This window comes from Natator depressus, chromosome 3 (genome assembly GCF_965152275.1).
Source record: "Natator depressus isolate rNatDep1 chromosome 3, rNatDep2.hap1, whole genome shotgun sequence".
In the NCBI taxonomy this organism is placed as follows: Eukaryota; Metazoa; Chordata; order Testudines; family Cheloniidae; genus Natator; species Natator depressus.
This window is the reverse complement of record NC_134236.1, coordinates 175,760,935-175,778,907: the sequence shown is the minus strand read 5'-3', so window position 1 is coordinate 175,778,907 and position 17,973 is coordinate 175,760,935. Positions and strand designations below refer to the sequence as shown.

At 40.3% G+C, this 17,973-nt stretch overlaps 1 protein-coding gene across 4 annotated transcripts in view; it reads right to left on the bottom strand.

Moving 5' to 3' along the window:
- Nucleotides 1-17,973, bottom strand: part of PRKCE (protein kinase C epsilon) — a 502,197-nt gene that overhangs the window by 302,417 nt on the left and 181,807 nt on the right. For 2 of the 4 annotated variants that reach the window (XM_074949371.1, XM_074949372.1), the window contains exon 3: nt 16,725-16,805. The exons of the other annotated variants lie outside the window; for them this stretch is intronic. In XM_074949371.1, the coding sequence (XP_074805472.1) occupies nt 16,725-16,805 (81 nt within the window). The remainder of the gene's footprint in view (nt 1-16,724; nt 16,806-17,973) is intronic. 4 annotated transcript variants of the gene reach the window in all.

Here is a 17,973-nt window from a genome sequence, read left to right as displayed (position 1 = left end):
CAACAATATCCCACTTTAAACTGATTAAACTGGAATGGAAATATTTATTTTTCTGAGATGGTATATAAAATATCTGATGCTTTTCAAGCACTAACTGGTCAAATTTCAGCTGAAGGAGACACACACTCGCCAGCTCTGATCAAGCTAGCACACTAAAAATAGGAGTGCAGCCGTCACAGTAAAAGCATCAGAAAGGGCCAGCTGCCCTGAGTACATGCCAGTGTTTTTATATGCGTACATTTAGCATTTTCTGGGCATTGGTCTCTGCTATTGAGTATGCCTCTTAAGTGAATGATTTGATCCATTTATCTTGCAAGAATTTGGAAACCCTCTTTTTGGTGGGGGGAGCTCAGGAGAGGCACTGAACAAGGGGTTGGGCGAGTCACTGGCCAGAGGACAGAGACAGGCAGTATGTCTCTGGGCATTGGGAGAGCACACATGAAAGAAGAAAATGCTGCATTTAAGGAAGGCGTAACTGCCAGCCAGTGCAGAAAGGGGTCATCCATTGGATATGCTCAACTTTTGGGGGCATCAAGCACTGCTGACATCACTATGGTTTGCATACTGTGCACTGTTGCCAACTGTCATGATTTTAATCACAGGTCACACTGTATTTGGTGTTTTTCTGAAAGCCCCAGTTCCAGGATTCAAGTGACAAAGTGATAATCTCAACTTTCAATTTTAAAAAGAAGAGTTAATTTCTAGCCTTTGTGGTAGCAGAGAAAACCTTAAAACCATGACCTGATCATTCCCTAAAGGCTCAGAATCCAGAAGGCAAATAAGAGTAACACTTTTAAAAATTATTTGTGAGACAACCTCATGATTTTTGAATGCTTATGGTTGGCACTACTGATTGCATTCTGGGGAACCCAAGCACCAGGATTCTGGCTGTCCCCTGCACAAGCTACATAGAGACAAGAGAGAGCTAGTTGGGCCTTCTTTCTCCTCGTACACCTTCACAAGAAGCAACTGGAATATATCCCCAGAATTGTAGCTTTTCTCCCACCCCACTCCTTCAGCTTTTGAGTCCACAAGCGATTTCCACTCCATGAATTGATGTGGCCATTCAGTCTGAATCCAAGCCTCACAATAAATATCTGTTTTGCAGAATTTCTTGATTTCAACCTGCTCTAAAAATCTGACCACTCTAGAGTCATAGGGATTTTTCTATAGCCATGTCTGACTATTTTATTTGTAATTTAAATATTTTTAAAAATTAATCCCATGTAAATTCTTTTGCTATTTATCGACAATCTGCTCAATCTTCTCTATGGATTCCTTTAACATTATCCAATCCAAAATAGCCAGAAATTATCTGTTCTTGATTTGAAACTACTTGCCTCATTGGGGTGCATCTTTATGGCAGTAATTTTAAGTAGTAGTCGTGGTAATATTAAGTAATTAGAAAGATTATTCATAGCTTTGCTTATTAAGCAATGGTTTATCCTCCCAATAGTGGCCGCTTTATCTAATCTTTAAATTCTGGTAATTCAGCAGTTTCTCTGGCATTCTGACATAGTCGCTCCCCACAAAGCCAAATTAAGTACACTTCATTGGTCTTCCCAGAACAAATCTTCAATTAAAATCTGCTCTGTAGTGAAAGTTATACTGTCATCAATGCACCTGTTACTGACTTTTAATTGTAATGGGCCCTAAGCCCCTGGGTAAGGGGAGGGGCTTCTTTCTAAATAACATCCTTAACCCAGGCAAAATCTCCAGTGGGATTTTTTTCCTGGGTAAGGACTTTAAAATTTGGCTCATTACTATTCATACCACTAGAAATCAAAAAGTGTAGAGTTCAAACCCTCAGTACTTGCTTGGACAAAAATCCTACCAACTTGTGGTGTTTAGATGCTGCTTGTAATTATTAGAACTGGGAGCACTGGCTGTTGGGAGTCTGAAAGGACAGGAAACAGGAAGGAGGGGGTGGAGTTGAGGAGGCAGAGTGAGAGCTACCGAGGGTGCAGCAGCAGCTTGGTAAAGAGATATCCACTTTAAAAATAAAGTCCTGTTGAAGTTTGCTAGTACCTTGCCTGGTTGCTACAACACAACTTCACTGGGATTTTTTTTTTCCTTGAGTAAAAACTGCAAGGTCAGATCTCACATTTGTTGAGTGCAACTGTGAGATTTAAACAGCTTTTTCCATATTGTGGAAGGGGCTGATCAAAAAGTAAATGTGAAGCTTTCTACTGACTTCAGTGGACTTTGGACTAGGACCTGAACGTATCAGTTTCTGAATTAGAAACTTTGAGTTTGGACAGTTGCTCTTGTGGTCAATGAAATTACACCAATGTAAAATCAATATACATGATACAGGAATAGCGCAGAGGTGTTTGCTAATGGTATAATTGTAACCCTCTTGCCAAAAAATAGCAAGGTTCAGGTGCTAATCTTTTGTCACATTTTAGATGCATTTCCTCACTAATTACATATCAGACTTGGGATCCCATGTGCTGAGCTCCAAGAAAACAGAAAAAGGTCTGGGTAACCAAATGGGTGCTTCCCACATCAGCAAGTGATGAATAGAGACATACAGTTTGTAATTAAAGCAGAGGGCAACAAAGCTTAACTCCGTTTGATCACTGTGGCAGGCGTGGAGCTGCTATATAATAATATAAGATTATTATGCTATGCTAAGAATATACTGGTCTATAATAATTTTATGAATACTGTATGTGACCTGGTCAGTGAGGTAGAGTTATTGTATAGTTATACTGAGTTATTACATTTTCTAGTATAAATGTATTGGTCTAGCTTAATAGGGAAAAAAAGCAGGAAGGCAACACAGAGGTCTAGATAAGCCACCTCCCAACGACATTTGGTGGGCAACTACAGGACAATGGACTATTTCCAGGCTCCAGCCTAAGATCGCAAAGCAGTTTTGCTAGTGCCAGAAGCTCAGAGATCAAAGGGCTATAAACAGGTAAAAAGTGACTTCATCTCTGAGAAGGGGAGTGATCAAACAGACAGAGCAGCTTTGAAAGAGTGTCTCCCCCCAAAGGAGAGGGGGTGAACAGTTTTGTGAGTTAAGGGAACACATCATGCCACCCAAACCCAAGTGGTCTTGGTGGGGAGTGGAATGAAGGGGAGTTATAGGAAACTTAGATCTACCATGATCCCAATGTGGAAAATGGATGGACACCTGATAAGCTAGACATGATTACAATCTGTTTACCATTTTAAGACCCGTTTGCTTCTTAAATGCTTTTATGTTATTTATTTAACATCAGTCATTAATTTATGAATTGTTGTAGCCATGTTGATCTCAGGGTATTAGAGAGACAAGGTGGATGAAGTAATATTTTTATTGGACCGACTTCTGTTGGTGAGAGAGACAAGCTTTGGAGTTTACACAGAGGACCTGAAGGAGAGCTCGGTGTAAGCTCGAAAGCTTGTCCCCCCATACAACAAAAGAGGGACACAGTAAAATATTTACCCAGAACCCCAGAGTCTCCACAAAGCTGGATCTTACAAAGTGTGCACTCTGGAACAAAGAAAGTCACATTAGAATGAAGGCTGTCTTGCAGGGGGCCCTTTGGATAGACGGTTGTTATATCACTCCATTGGCTGCTCACTGAGTACTAACCATAAGCAAGACATGTGCATGCCCCTACGAAGGTACAAACAGCGTCCGGGCTCTGGCAATAGTAAATGGGGGACAATACAAAAGCTGGGCTGTGGTGCCAGTGACCAGAGTTTCCCTCTCTCCCACACCTAATTCCTCCAATTTCCACCAGCACTGGGCACAGCAGATGTCTGTGCTTCACTGTAGCATGTGACTGCACTTATTGTGGAAGTACCATTTAGGCAGGCTTTCCCGCTGTAGACTGGGAGTTGCTTTGCGTGAGCTGCTTCTGTCCTCAGTGCTATCCCATGACACCATATATGCAGTAAAGTCTTAGCGGCTTGGTAGTGGCGAGGGAGACAAAGTAGCTGCTTTCTGACTGGATAAGGAGTATGTCAGTCAGTGACTACTGGCGCAGCAAGGAAATATATTTTCAATCTGAGCTCTGAAGCAAAGGGGTATTAGTTCCTAGGCAGCCCGACAGCCCAAATTCAAACAGTACCATTCCCAAATGTTTAGCCCTTCATTCAATAAACTTCTTTTACCAATTAACTATTATCCTCATCTAATATAAGACTGCATGTGTAGCTTTTCTTTTTTAATTAAAGAGTTCCACTGGGCTAGTGTTTATTGTGATTGAAGACTTTGGGCCAGAGGCTGTCACGCAGTAGGACAGAGTTGTATATTACCCATCCCTGACTCAGAGGCCAGATTTTCAAATGTATTTAATGCCTAAAGATGCAGACAGGCACAGTGGAAAATCCCAGTAGGCTCCTAAGCGAGTTGGTACTGAAATCAATGGATAACAAAATCAATTAAATCAAATCAAAAACATCTGTCCCTATGTGCCTGTAGAGAAGGGGATTCACCTCACAAAAGGGCATGCAGCATCACTTCAACAACCTTCCCTCAGGATCTCTCTGGGGAGAAGAGAAGGAGAGCTCTGCAGACAGGAGCTACTGACAGTAGGCACTGAGCAAAAAACTGACAACTATGATGTTCTACTAAAATATTGTTTGGATATACTGAATTGAGCCTTATTTTCTGGAGTAAGTTGAGGATCTGTAAATAACCATAGTGGACAGCTTCTTGGTTCACTCCAGATTCCCTAAATAAGAGCACCTGCCTCCATTTATCACTACTTAAGTGGTAGCTTTAGCATGCAGTGAGGCAACTATTTCATAAGGATTAATTTCAGGTCAAATCATGGTCTTAATGAAATCAATGATAAAATCCCACTGATTTTGGATCAGATTTTGACACTTAATATTGTGTTTTGTTTTGCAAATTAACTAAAGATAAAAATATGCAGTTGGAATTATGCAGATACTGCTTTGGGAAAAACACATTCCCCTCAAACTCATGGAACAGATATCAAAATCCATTTTTCATTCATCGCATTTACAAAGGATTTGTGGGTATGTTTTATTACTGTTTCAGTATACCTTGTTGTATCAATTGCAGTAAAACAGCAACACAGGAGCACTAATAAATTTAGGTCAGTGTCCTTAATATCGTTACACTTAAGATCACCTTTTCAATCAGGATTTACATTATCTGACATTTAATTGACCACTCTAACTTCAACTGAAATCCTACTCCTCAAGTTTGTTGGGCAGGAAGAATGGAAAAAGAAGATACACAGTTTTAATCGAAGTTTAGCAGCATGATGTTTAACTTACTAAAATAAAATAAGTGTTGCAGCTCTGCACAGAAACTATTTACTAATCCAAAGACCTATGTCTCCCAGGAGTGCAGGAGAAGAGAAAGCATAAAGAAGGGAAAATGAACAAACAAACAAAAAGAAAAAAAAAGGGAACAAATAGATTCCAGATGTTCAGAGGCAGTTTCTTTTCTCAGTCCCTTTTTGGTGTAGGTGTATCTGGAAGATGGGAGTTTCTTTCCATGTTGTCTTCCAAATCTCCTACTGATGTTACATCTGAATGTTCAGTAAAACTGTTTTGGCTTCATTAGTGGTCCAGAAGATAGACTGCATATAATATATTATCCAGAGTTTTTCAGAACAACAACGCTACACTAATTTCATTTTTACCAAGATGTGCTCTAAGACAATTCAAGTTCCTCAGTGGAATACATAATTGTATTATTAATTTATATAACCCTTTAATAGCAAAGTGTTTGTACTGATGAGTTTACCAGTAGGTGGTGCCGCTGGAATAGATCCTGACTGGAGTATTATGCCACTGTAACTCTGAGAAAGGACTGCTGGGACTTATACAATACGTAGCTTTTGTAACTCTAAAAACCATTGATTATGAAATATTAGTTAAGTTTTCCATTTTAGGGGTATGGGACAGTTTCAGGTAAAGAATCACAAAGTAGGTCAGAAGCCCCAGAACAACCCAACCGGGAAGTCTTGGCTATAAAATAGCTACTTAACCTGTGCTTCATTGACTTTATATATCCAGGGCCCAATACTATTTAAATAAAACAATGCTAACATTTGTTGTTCTCCATCTGAAGGAGTCTCCATGAGCTCAACGCTATGTAACACTACATTAATCACCAAGGTTACGGTGCCTAAAACAATAGGAATCCTGCAGAGGCTCATGGCTTTGAATATACCAGTGTAGAATAATTCAGTATATGGCAGTAGTTACATCTGATTTTCATTAACTCATTTGAAAGTGACCTCAGGCGTCTCAAAGCCTTTGTCACCCAAGCTACTAGTGCTGAAGAGGCAATGCTCTTAAGGTTTTTCTTCCGAAGGAACAGTGCAGTACAAGGAAGGCACTGTTTGTGCAGCCTGTTCTGGACATTTTACTGTTGTGTTTGTTTCTAGTTTACAAGAACAGAAGCATGCTCTGAGTGACTGATCCAAATCTACTGATGTCATGCCAATAGAATTGGAAAGAGTCCCATTGACTTCCATGGGTTCTGGATCAAGCCCTGAATACAGATTAAATAAAAGGAAGGATTGAGAAAAAATAAAAATACAGGGCCAAATGCTGATGAACCCAGTAGGGTTGCATAAAGTCAAAATCTGCAAATAACATGTTCCAGGTTAACTGGCTATGTGAAAAGCTGAACACCAGTCCAATATGCCAAATCCTTGACAACGTTAGGTGGGAAATCTCTATATACACCTTTGACTAAGATAATTAATACAAAATATATATAACTGAATCATCCCCGGGGATGGGGAGAAAAAATCAAACAAAAGCGTTATTTCTTACCTGTGAAGTTTGTTTTCATATGATTAAGTAAAACATTGGCTCCAATTCTGATAAAGAAAATGTTTAATCTACCCAGAAGCAGTCGAAGAACTTTTGGTGGCACAGGACTACTTTACATACCTACACACACATCCATCCAGAAACTATTCAAAGTATGAAAACCCCCCGACAAAACAAGAAACAGAGACAAGTTCACATATCTGATAAAAGAGTATGCCCCTACTCTACTTGAGCTACATTGATGACATCTTCATCATCTGGACCCATGGAAAAGAAGCCCTTGAAGAATTCCACCATGATTTCAACAATTTCCATCCCACCATCAACCTCAGCCTGGACCAGTCAACACAAGAGATCCACTTCCTGGACACTACAGTGCTAATAAGCGATGGTCACATAAACACCACCCTATACCGGAAACCTACTGACCGCTATACTTACCTACATACCTCCAGCTTTCATCCAGACCACACCACACGATCCATTGTCTACAGCCAAGCTCTACGATACAACCGCATTTGCTCCAACCCCTCAGACAGAGACAAACACCTACAAGATCTCTATCAAGCGTTCTTACAACTACAATACCCACCTGCTAAAGTGAAGAAACAGATTGACAGAGCCAGAAGAGTACCCAGAAATTACCTACTCCAGGACAGGCCCAACAAAGAAAATAAGAGAACGCCACTAGCCATTACCTTCAGCCCCCAACGAAAACCTCTCCAGCGCATCATCAAGGATCTACAACCTATCCTGAAGGATGACCCATCACTCTCACAGATCCTGAGAGACAGGCCAGTCCTTGCTTACAGACAGCCCCCCAACATGAAGCAAATACTCACCAGCAACCACACACCACACAACAGAACCACTAACCCAGGAACCTACCCTTGCAACAAAGCCCATTACCAACTGTGTCCACATATCTATTCAGGGGATACCATCATAGGGCCTAATCACATCAACCACACTATCAGAGGCTCGTTCACCTGCACATCTACCAATGTGAGATATACCATCATGTGCCAGCAGTGCCCCTCTGCCATGTACATTGGCCAAACTGGACAGTCTCTACATAAAAGAATAAATGGACACAAATCAGATGTCAAGAATTATAACATTCAAAAACCAGTCGGAGAACACTTCAATCTCTCTGGTCACTTGATTACAGACCTAAAAGTTGCAATTCTTCAACAAAAAAACTTCAAAAACAGACTCCGACGAGAGACTGCTGAATTGGAATTAATTTGCAAACTGGACACCATTACATTAGGCTTGAATAAAGACTGGGAGTGGATGTGTCATTACACAAAGTAAAACTATTTCCCCATGTTTATTCCCCCCCACCACTACTGTTCCTCACACGTTCTTGTCAACTGCTGGAAATGGCCCACCTTGATTATCACTAGAAAAGGTTTTTTTTCTCTCCTGCTGGTAATAGCTCACCTTACCTGATCACTCTCCTTACAGCGTGTATGGTAACACCCATTGTTTCATGTTCTCTGTGTACATAAAATCTCCCCACTGTATTTTCCACTGCATGCATCCGATGAAGTGAGCTGTAGCTCACGAAAGCTTATGCTCAAATAAATTGGTTAGTCTCTAAGGTGCCACAAGTCCTCCTCGTTCTTTATGCCCCATCTGTTTTTATAAGGCTTGCTATCATAACCCCATCTCTCTGATAACGTGCAATAAAACTATTGCGCTGTGGCTTCCTACTACAGACAAACTAAGCAGAACGGGCGCGTCTTAGAGTGCTCTCCCACAGCCTCGAGAGCATTCATATGATAGCTGAGCTGGATGATCTACCAGTAAGAAGAGTTGGTTAGTTTGAAAACCTAAACTTTTTGATAAGCTTGCTAGTTTCTACTCTCTCATCTACAGGAGTGCTTTATGTTTCAGTGGGCCCCACGGCAGCTCAGCATTCTTTTATACTTCTGTGTTCTCCTTCTGCCACAGAATGTGCTTAGATTAACAGAAGCAAAATACAGATTATGAATGATAGGTGCTGGAGTCTTTTCGGAGTATGTACGGTTTGTGCACTCTGCTGATGAAGTTCAGGGATGACTTTTATACAACAGCTGAAGACATGGTTGTTAGGCGAAACTTTCCATTATTAATTTTTTGCAACTGTAATTATGAGCCAAATTCTGAACTCAGTTACAATGCCATGGCTCAAGAGTAAATCCTTTCATTCCAATCAGTTACTCCCAGTTTACAATAGTGTAACTAAGATAAGAATATGGCTCTATCTTTGTACACAGATGTCCTGTATTCTATAAAATGTACTGGGATGGGATAATGAAGAGTGCTTTCTCACTGTCTGTTGTTTAACATGTACACCTAGTATGAGCAACTTCTGCACATATACTTTATTCAAATTCTGCTTTTTCAAAACCAGAAAAGTTCTATGATGATTTTAAAAAGGAAACAAATTCTCATTTTTAACAGGCTTAAGTGATGTTTCATTTTATTTCTCACTCCCTTTTGATCAAACATGGGCAACCGGTCTAAGAACGACTAGTGAGCCAAATCTTCCAATCATTAACTCAGTCTCCATTCAGTACACTCACTCTTTCTCTCTGACTCTAGCAAAACTTCCATGGTTTCAGGGATAGTTTTTCTTGAACGAGGACAGCAAGAATTGGTTCATATTGGCTCAGTAACTATATTTTGTGTTTATACAATACAGAGCCCCACATGAAAATTTCCAACAACCTTGATCCTAATTATTTTAGTTTCACAACGTACTATGGTTGGAGAAGTATCCACATTTTACAGAGGAGAAAACAGAGACAGAGAAATTAAATGACTTACCCAAAGTCACACAATAAAGTATATGATAGAACCGACTACCCTGCCTTCCTCCACACTAAATCAGTCATCAATAATTCAGTATGTGGATGTTGAAAGTAACAGCAGCATCTTGCTTACTCTTTAGTGCTAAACTTCCACCTCTCTGAAATGTATTGAATATAATATCTGGTTATATATGTACAACAAGAAAATTATTAATATGTAAAAACCATGGTGTTTTAATGCAAACCTTTACTACAGTGGGTACTACTAGGAGCCTGCTATAATTATAAAGTGCATTAATATGAATTACACAAATCCTTAGAACTCTTCTCAAATACATTTTATTCTATTTTTCACTCAGACACAGGTTGAAGCACTTGAAGGTAATGAACAAAATGCACGCAGCCAACACGCTGCTTGAACATCAAAGCAAACCTGGCACCGCAATGCAAGCTGCTGCAATTTAAAAGTAACCTTACTGAAGCCCTTATTCCAGTAAAATTTTTGAAATTGTAATTATTGCATTTGCAGCTAAGAGACCAGACCTTTTATTTTTCCATTGTATTAGTCTTTCCTTTAAGTGGTTCTCAAACTGTGGGTTGAAACACCCTGAATATCTGTGACACTAATGTTTGAGACCTTTAACTTGAATTTGTAACTGTATTGTGATGACTGTAAAATATTTGGACTGTAATATAACTTTGTAATACTACTGTAAAATTCATGACTCATGACTTAGTTACACTCTCAAGTAGTTTAGATGTCAAATCCTATCAACCATAACATTCTGACTTTTGGGTTTATTTTCTGGATTGTAAAGTGATAATTCAACAGAAGGCAATCTTCCCTTTAGTCAGTACTAAATAAATGCCCCTTCAAGGGATTACTGGGCATACTGCACTGCTAGAGATGCAGTCTTTCAAATAAGACAAAAGAAAGGTCCTGATTATTTGCAGTAGTTAAAGATCCCACGGCAGTTTTCATAAAGTCAGGGGTGGGTCCTTATTCTAGTGTCCTCGACAAATTCTAAGACTCATGATTATATCTTTGCCTAGCTATATTCCTCTGAAATTTCAACTGGAAAAATTGTTTTTCCACTTCTTAGCCTCTTGTTGTTCAATGTTGATGGGCACTTTAAACGGTTACTTTGTTTCACCCCTGATGTGGCTGCATTTCAGTTGTGGATGAACTGATCTCTTCACAGTTTGCGTATCTGCTAGGGAAGTTTGTAAAAGGCTCTGAGATCCTTTCGGATAAAAGGAGCTATAAAAATATAAGATTTTTTAAAATATTGATTTTTAAAAAAAAATAATCTACCATTACATCAGTGTTTGTTTCAAAAACAAAATTAACACCACCACTTTTGGAGGACTAGCCAAAAACCTCAACATGTGAGCTTCTCTGCTGGCACAAATCTCAGCATAGTGCAGACATCAATCAGTGATGCTGGTGGACAAGCAAAGAAGAAAACAAAATGCCAGGTTAAAAACTCTTGAAAAAAACAACAGAATCTGGTAGAGAAAATTAACAGGGTAGCTGCAGTTCCCTCAGATTGAACTGAGAATTACAAAGTAAATAAAAAGAAAAGAGTACATTTCAATTTAAGATACTGTTATATGATTCAGCTTTTTTGATGTGATGCAGTTTAACAGTCAGCTCCTCAGCTGATATGAATTGGCATCACTCACTCAATCAGATTTACACCAGCTAAGGATATATCCCAGAGTCTCTAACACTGGTTTATCGTTTATTATTGGGGCATTACATAGTTCTCTTGGAACTGTTTGTTTGTGTTCCAACTTTGTATACAAATAGGTTATTCCTTGAGAATATTTCCCAACCTCTAGAAAAGGGTTTAATAGGAATGGGAGAGAAATCAAGGGAATACAAAGTTTGAAACCCTGTGTACTATGCAATAGCTGAAAGTCTGTCATACAATTAAGACAATACAGAATGCATGGCAACTACTGACAATGATTCGTATTTTACATTTATCATAGCATTACACACATTACATCTACATTTGGTAGAATGATCTGAATGGAATCTGAAGGCGATAGTGAATATAAATTAAAATGCATTATCTATAGGAAAGACACAGGACTAGGTAAAGTCTACATCAACTACTATTTCTGATGGTTTAATTACTAAAGGCTTTCATAAAACCCTGGAGAACTGTGTAAGGTCCTGACCATCTTTGTTTAGATCTTGCTGCTGCTAAAATTTTCTATAAACAATTCTGGACTGCTAGTAACAAACACATACTCTACACAGCGATTTAGATGTTTTCCTGAATGGCAGAGCAATTGTTTTAGACACTAAAAATCAGATTCTAATGTGCATGAAATGGCTCAAAGAGACAAAACAAACTGAATTTTAAAGAGGAAAAAATAAATAGTAATGAAAATTAATTTAATCCAAAACTATACACTATACCTCATCACATTAGAACCAATTCAGCTGACATCTAAAAAAGCTATGCCAAAATATTTCTCGTCTCAGCCAAACTAAATGCATGGTGGGGGTGGTGGGGGGCAGAGGCAGGGGCAGTAATGGTAGCAGCCTTTCAAAACTAAACTAACCTTGGGGTGAGTGAGTTTGTTTGGCTGTTTGTGTGTTTCCTTCTCTTTCAGGTTATTTCAGTTATTTCAGTTACTGGGTCAGTTGGGACTGTGTGTCGGGGGACTGTTTGAGCCTTTGTTCCCTGGGTCATCCTTGATCATCTTTGATCAGCCTCAATCAGCCTCTGGTTAAGAAGGGCTGCATCACCAGTGCCCTGTCTCCTCCACCTGCACCTGTATCCAGACAGACAACCTAACCATGGATGCCTCTAACCATTCTGGTGTGGATTTGCAGAGACTGTGGCCTGCATTTCCCACTCACAGAAAGCCAGGCTGGGGGGGACCATCCAGTTGGAAAGGTGCCTGCCGGTGGAATCTCTCAGGAAGCAGGTAGGAGAGCTACAGGAAGAGGTGGCTAGGCTGAGAAGCATCTGCGTCCATGAGGAATTCCTCGAGAATATTCATAAGGAAACATCCAAGGCGGAGGAGGCAATCCAGCTACAGAGGACTGTTGTCACACCACCAGGGGAGGAGGATATGGCTCTGTCACAGGGAGGACACTGGGGATGGTTATTTCTGGCAGCAGGCAGTGCTCCAGCCCTACTCCCAATCCACCCACCATGGTGATAGAAAACTGATATACTGCCCTGGCAACAAGTGATGAGGAATCACCCCCAAAGGTGGAGGAGGACAAGCCATGTACCCTCAAGGCTGGGAGGATCGCAGCCACTCCCAGGAGGAAACATAGGGTAGTGGTGCTTGGTGACTCTCTTCTGAGGGGGACGGAGGCACCCATCTGTCACCCTGACATGGCATCCTGGGAGCTGTGCTGCCTGCCAAGGGCCCGTATCCAAGACGTTACAGAAATATTGTCGAGGATCATCCGGCCCTCTGACTCCTACCCCATGCTACTCATCCATGTGGGAACTAATGATACTGTGAGGTATAATCCTCAGCAGATCAGAAGTGACTGCAGGGCTCTGGGAGTAAGGGTGAAGGAGTTGGGAGTGCAGGTGCTTATCTCTTCAATCCTTTCGGTCAAGGGTAGGGGCCTAGGCAGAGACAGATGCATCCTGGAGGTGAATACCTGGCTGTGAAGATGGTGTCGCCCGGAGGGCTTCAGCGTCCTTGATCACGGGATGCTGTTCCAGGAAGAAGGACTACTAAGCAGAGATGGGGTCCACCTATCAAGGAAGGGGAAGAGCATATTTGGATACAGTCTGACTAACCTAGTGAGGAGGGCTTTAAACTAGGTTCGAAGGGGGGCAGGTGACAAAAGCCCACAGGTAAGTCAAGAATGTGGAGACCTGGGAGAAGGTTCAGAATTTGGGGGGAGCATGGGCTGTTATAGCAGGGACAAGGGAGAGATAAGATAGAACTCGGGGGGGGAATCAAATCAGTATCTTAGATGTCTGTATACTAATGCGAGAAGTATGGGGAATAAGCAGGAAGAACTCTAAATGCTAGTAAATAAACACAACTATGACATAGTTGGCATCACAGAGACGCATGACTGGAATATTGGTATAAATGGATACAGCTTGCTCAGGAAGGACAGGCAGGGAAAAAAGGGAGGAGGTGTTGCCTTATATATTAAAAATGTATACACTTGGACTGAGATTGAAATGGAAATAGGAGACAGACTTGTTGAAAGTCTCTGGGTAAAGATAAAAGGGGTAAAAAACAAGGGTGATGTTGTGGTCTACTACAGACCACCTAACCAGGAAGAAGAGGTGGATGAGGCTTTTTTTAAACAACTAACAAAATCATCCAAAGCCCAGGACTTGGTGGTGATGGGGGACTTCAACTACTCAGACATCTGTTGGGAAAACAACACAGCAGGGCACAGATTATCCAGCAAATTCTTGGAATGTATTGGAGACAATTTTTAATTTCAGAAGATAGACAAAGCTACTAGGGGAGCGGCTAGTATCTAATCTAATCAAATCTAGATTTGATTTTGACAAATAGGGAGGAACTGGTTGAGAATTGGAAAGTGGACGGCAGCTTGGGTGAAAGTGAACCTGAAATGATAGAGTTCATGATTCTAAGGAATGGTAGGAGGGAGAACAGCAAAATAAAGGAAATCGGTTTCAAGAAGGCAGACTTTAGCGAACTCAAGAAGTTGGTAGGTAAGATCCCAGGGGAAGCAAGACTAAGGTGAAAAACAACTGAAGACAGCTGGAAGTTTTTCAAACAGACATTATTAAGGGCACAAAAGCAACCTATCCCACTACATAGGAAAGACAGGAAGTATGGCAAGAGACCACCCTGGCTTAACTAGGAGATCTTCAATGATTTAAAAATCAAAAAAGAGTCCTACAAAAAGTGGAAACTAGGTCAAATTACAAAGGATTAATATAAACAAATAACACTAGTATGTAGGGACAAAATTAGAAAGGCCACGACACAAAATGAGATCAAACTAGCTAGAGACATAAAGGGTAACAAGAAAACATTCTACAAATACATTAGAAGCAAGAGGAAGACCAAGGACAGTTTAGGTATGTTACTCAATAAGTGGGGGGGAAATAATAACAGAAAATGTGGAAATGGCAGAGGTGCTTAATAACTTCTTTGTTTTGGTTTTCACCAAGAAGGTTGGTGGTGATTGGACATCTAACATAGTGAATACCAGTGAAAATGAGGTAGGATCAGAAGAGGCTAAGCACAAGTTAAAAAATGACTTAGAGAAATTAGATGTCTTCAAGTCACCAGGGCCTGATGAAATGCAACCTAGAATACTCAAGAAGCTGACTGAGGAGATATGTGAGCCATTAGCGATTATCTTTGAAAAGTCATGGAAGACGGGAGAGATTCCAGAAGACTGGAAAAGAGAAAATATAGTGCCCATCTATAAAAAGGGAAATAAGGATAGCCTGGGGAATTATAGATCAGTCAGCTTAACTTCTGTACCCAGAAGATAATGGAGCAAATAATTAAGTAATCAATAAGGTGATAAGTAACAGTCAGCATGGATTTGTCAAGAACAAATCGTGTCAGACCAATCTGATAGCTTTCTTTGAAAGGGTAACAAGTCTTGTGGATAGGGGGAAAGCGGTAGATGTGGCATATCTTGACTTTAGTAAAGCTTTTGAATGTCTTGCATGACCTTCTCATAAACAAACTAGGGAAATACAACCTAGATGGAGCTACTATAAGGTGGGTGCAAAACTGGTTAGAAAACCATTCCCAGAGAGTAGTTATCAGTGATTCACAGTCATGCTGGAAGGACATAACGAGTGGGGTCCCACAGGGATCAGTTCTGGGTCCGGTTCTGTTCAATATCTTCATCAATGATTTAGATAATGGCATAGAGAATACACTTATAAAGTTTGCAAACGATACCAAGGTGGGAAGGATTGCAAGTGCTTTGGAGGATAGGATTAAAATTCAAAATGATCTGGACAAACTGGAGAAATGCAGTAAATAGGATGAAATTCAGTAAGGACAAATGCAAAGTACTTCATTTAGGAAGGAACAATCAGTTGCACACATACAAAATGGGAAATGACTGCCTAGGAAGGAGTATTGCGGAAAGGACTCTGCGGGTCACAGTGGACCACAAGGTAAATGAAAAGGAGTACTTGTGGCACCTTAGAGACTAACCAATTTACTTGAGCATAAGCTCATTCGAATGCATCCGATGAAGTGAGCTGTAGCTCACGAAAGCTTATGCTCAAATAAATTGGTTAGTCTCTAAGGTGCCACAAGTACTCCTTTTCTTTTTGCGAATACACACTAACACGGCTGCTACTCTGAAACCTGTCACAAGCTAAATGTGAGTCAACAGTGTAATGCTGTTTCAAAAAAAGCAAACATCATACTGGGATGTATTAGCAGGAGTGTTGTAAGCAAGACACGAGGAGTAATTCTTCCTCTCTACTCCACGCCGATTAGGGCTCAACTGGAGTATTATGTCCAGTTCCGGGAGCCACATTTCAGGAAGGATGTGGACAAATTGGAGAAAGTCCAGAGAAGCGGAACAAAAATGATTAAAGGTCTAGAAAACATGACCTATGAGGGAAGATTAAAAAATTGGGTTTGTTTAGTCTGCAAAAGAGAATACTGAGAGGGGACATGATAACAGTTTCCAAGTACGTAAAAGGTTGTTACAAGAAGGAGGGTGGTTAAGCACTGGAATAAATTGTCTAGGGAGGTTGTGGAATCTCCATCATTGGAGATTTTTAAGAGCAGATTAGACAAACATCTGTCAGGAACGGTCTAGATAATACTTAAACCTGCCATGGGTGCAGGGGACTGGACTAGATGACCTCTCAAGGTCCCTTCCAGTCTTATGATTCTATAGCTTTCTCTGGTAACAGTGCAATGGTAACAATATCATCTCAATACCACTTACTGCAGGTCCCTCTGCAAAGGCATTTCCAAAAACATACTACGAAACATGACCTTCTTAATATGAAAAAGCAACTTGAATAGCCTCCAGATTATGGGACAAGGCTGTTACAAGTCATTTTTACTTCAGGGGTTACCAAACCCACAGATTTATCCATCAATCTACCTTAAAGATCCACATATCTAACTAGCATAGACAAGCCACAAGTGGGTCAGCTCCAAGTGTCAATAAGATGATTGAACTACCTGAATTTAATCTGGGTAGCCTGCAAACAGGGACCAGTCGACTAGCAGAGCAAGTAGTCCTATACCTGCAGCTCTTTCCACCTATGGAAAAGCAGAAAAAAAAAAGAGTCTATTTCTTTAAGCCTCTTATTTATTTCATTACACGAAATACATCTGTGAACACTTGAGTTAAATAGATTTGTTTTTATTCTCCAATAAAACAGAATGGGGTCCCCTGGAAAAGCACATCTATTCCCAAAACAATACCTAATCATCTCCAGTATTAACATGTGATTACAGTGTGCCAGGCCCTTCCAGTAATAGCCATGTTCACTAAAGATAAGCGTGTTCAACGTGGAATGTTTGGCACCATGAATAAAGGATATCTGCAGTCCCAGACCATGCACATGCCTAATGAATAGGAATTACGAGTAAGCCCCAAGAGAACCCACCCCCAGGAGTTTACTTTATAAATATCCTCAATCAATAGGTACAAAATGTTCAGTCTGAATAATTTCTGCACAACATTGGACAGTCTCATTGTATTTAGTCCCTCATCTAAATACATGTTCCAGTTCTGATCCAACATCATTGTTAGTGGGCAAGGAGTCTATTTTATGTGCTCAGCCCCCACTAAATAAGAAATACATAACAAGATTAATAGAACTGTATCATAGGACAAGACATGGACTCAGTACAAATGAAGATAGCCCATAAAATCTCCACAGGCTTCTGTGTTCTTCAGCTATGAAGGCTATTCCTGGTTATCAGGGACTGGATCAAGAGAATGCTACTTCTAGAGCAGCTATGGAATATTTCATTAAATATTTCAAACATTCTAATAATTTGGTAGAGCCCACTCAGGTAGGGGCTTCTTTCAGATTATGGGGCTTAGGATGGAGCAACACCAACTTACGCATGCTCAGACTCTGGCCCTAGGTTTTGTCGTTATATAGGGTACTATAATGAAAAACCGGTACTTGAAAATTTCAAGGGATTCCAATGAACATATTCAGCAATTCGCAGTGTTTTAACATCAAGAAAGAGAGCTTACAGAGATCTCAGACCAACAATGATAAGGCTGGCAGGTCCATTCTAGAGGGCACGATGGTGAAGGTCATGGATATTTATTACTGGATTCAGGACAAGTGTCAAAAATTGTTTGCATACTATCAAATATTAACAATTCAAAGAATTTTAGATATGAAATAAAGGGATATGAAATAAATAAATAGTTAAACAGGCAGGGCCATTGTTTAAAACACTTGAG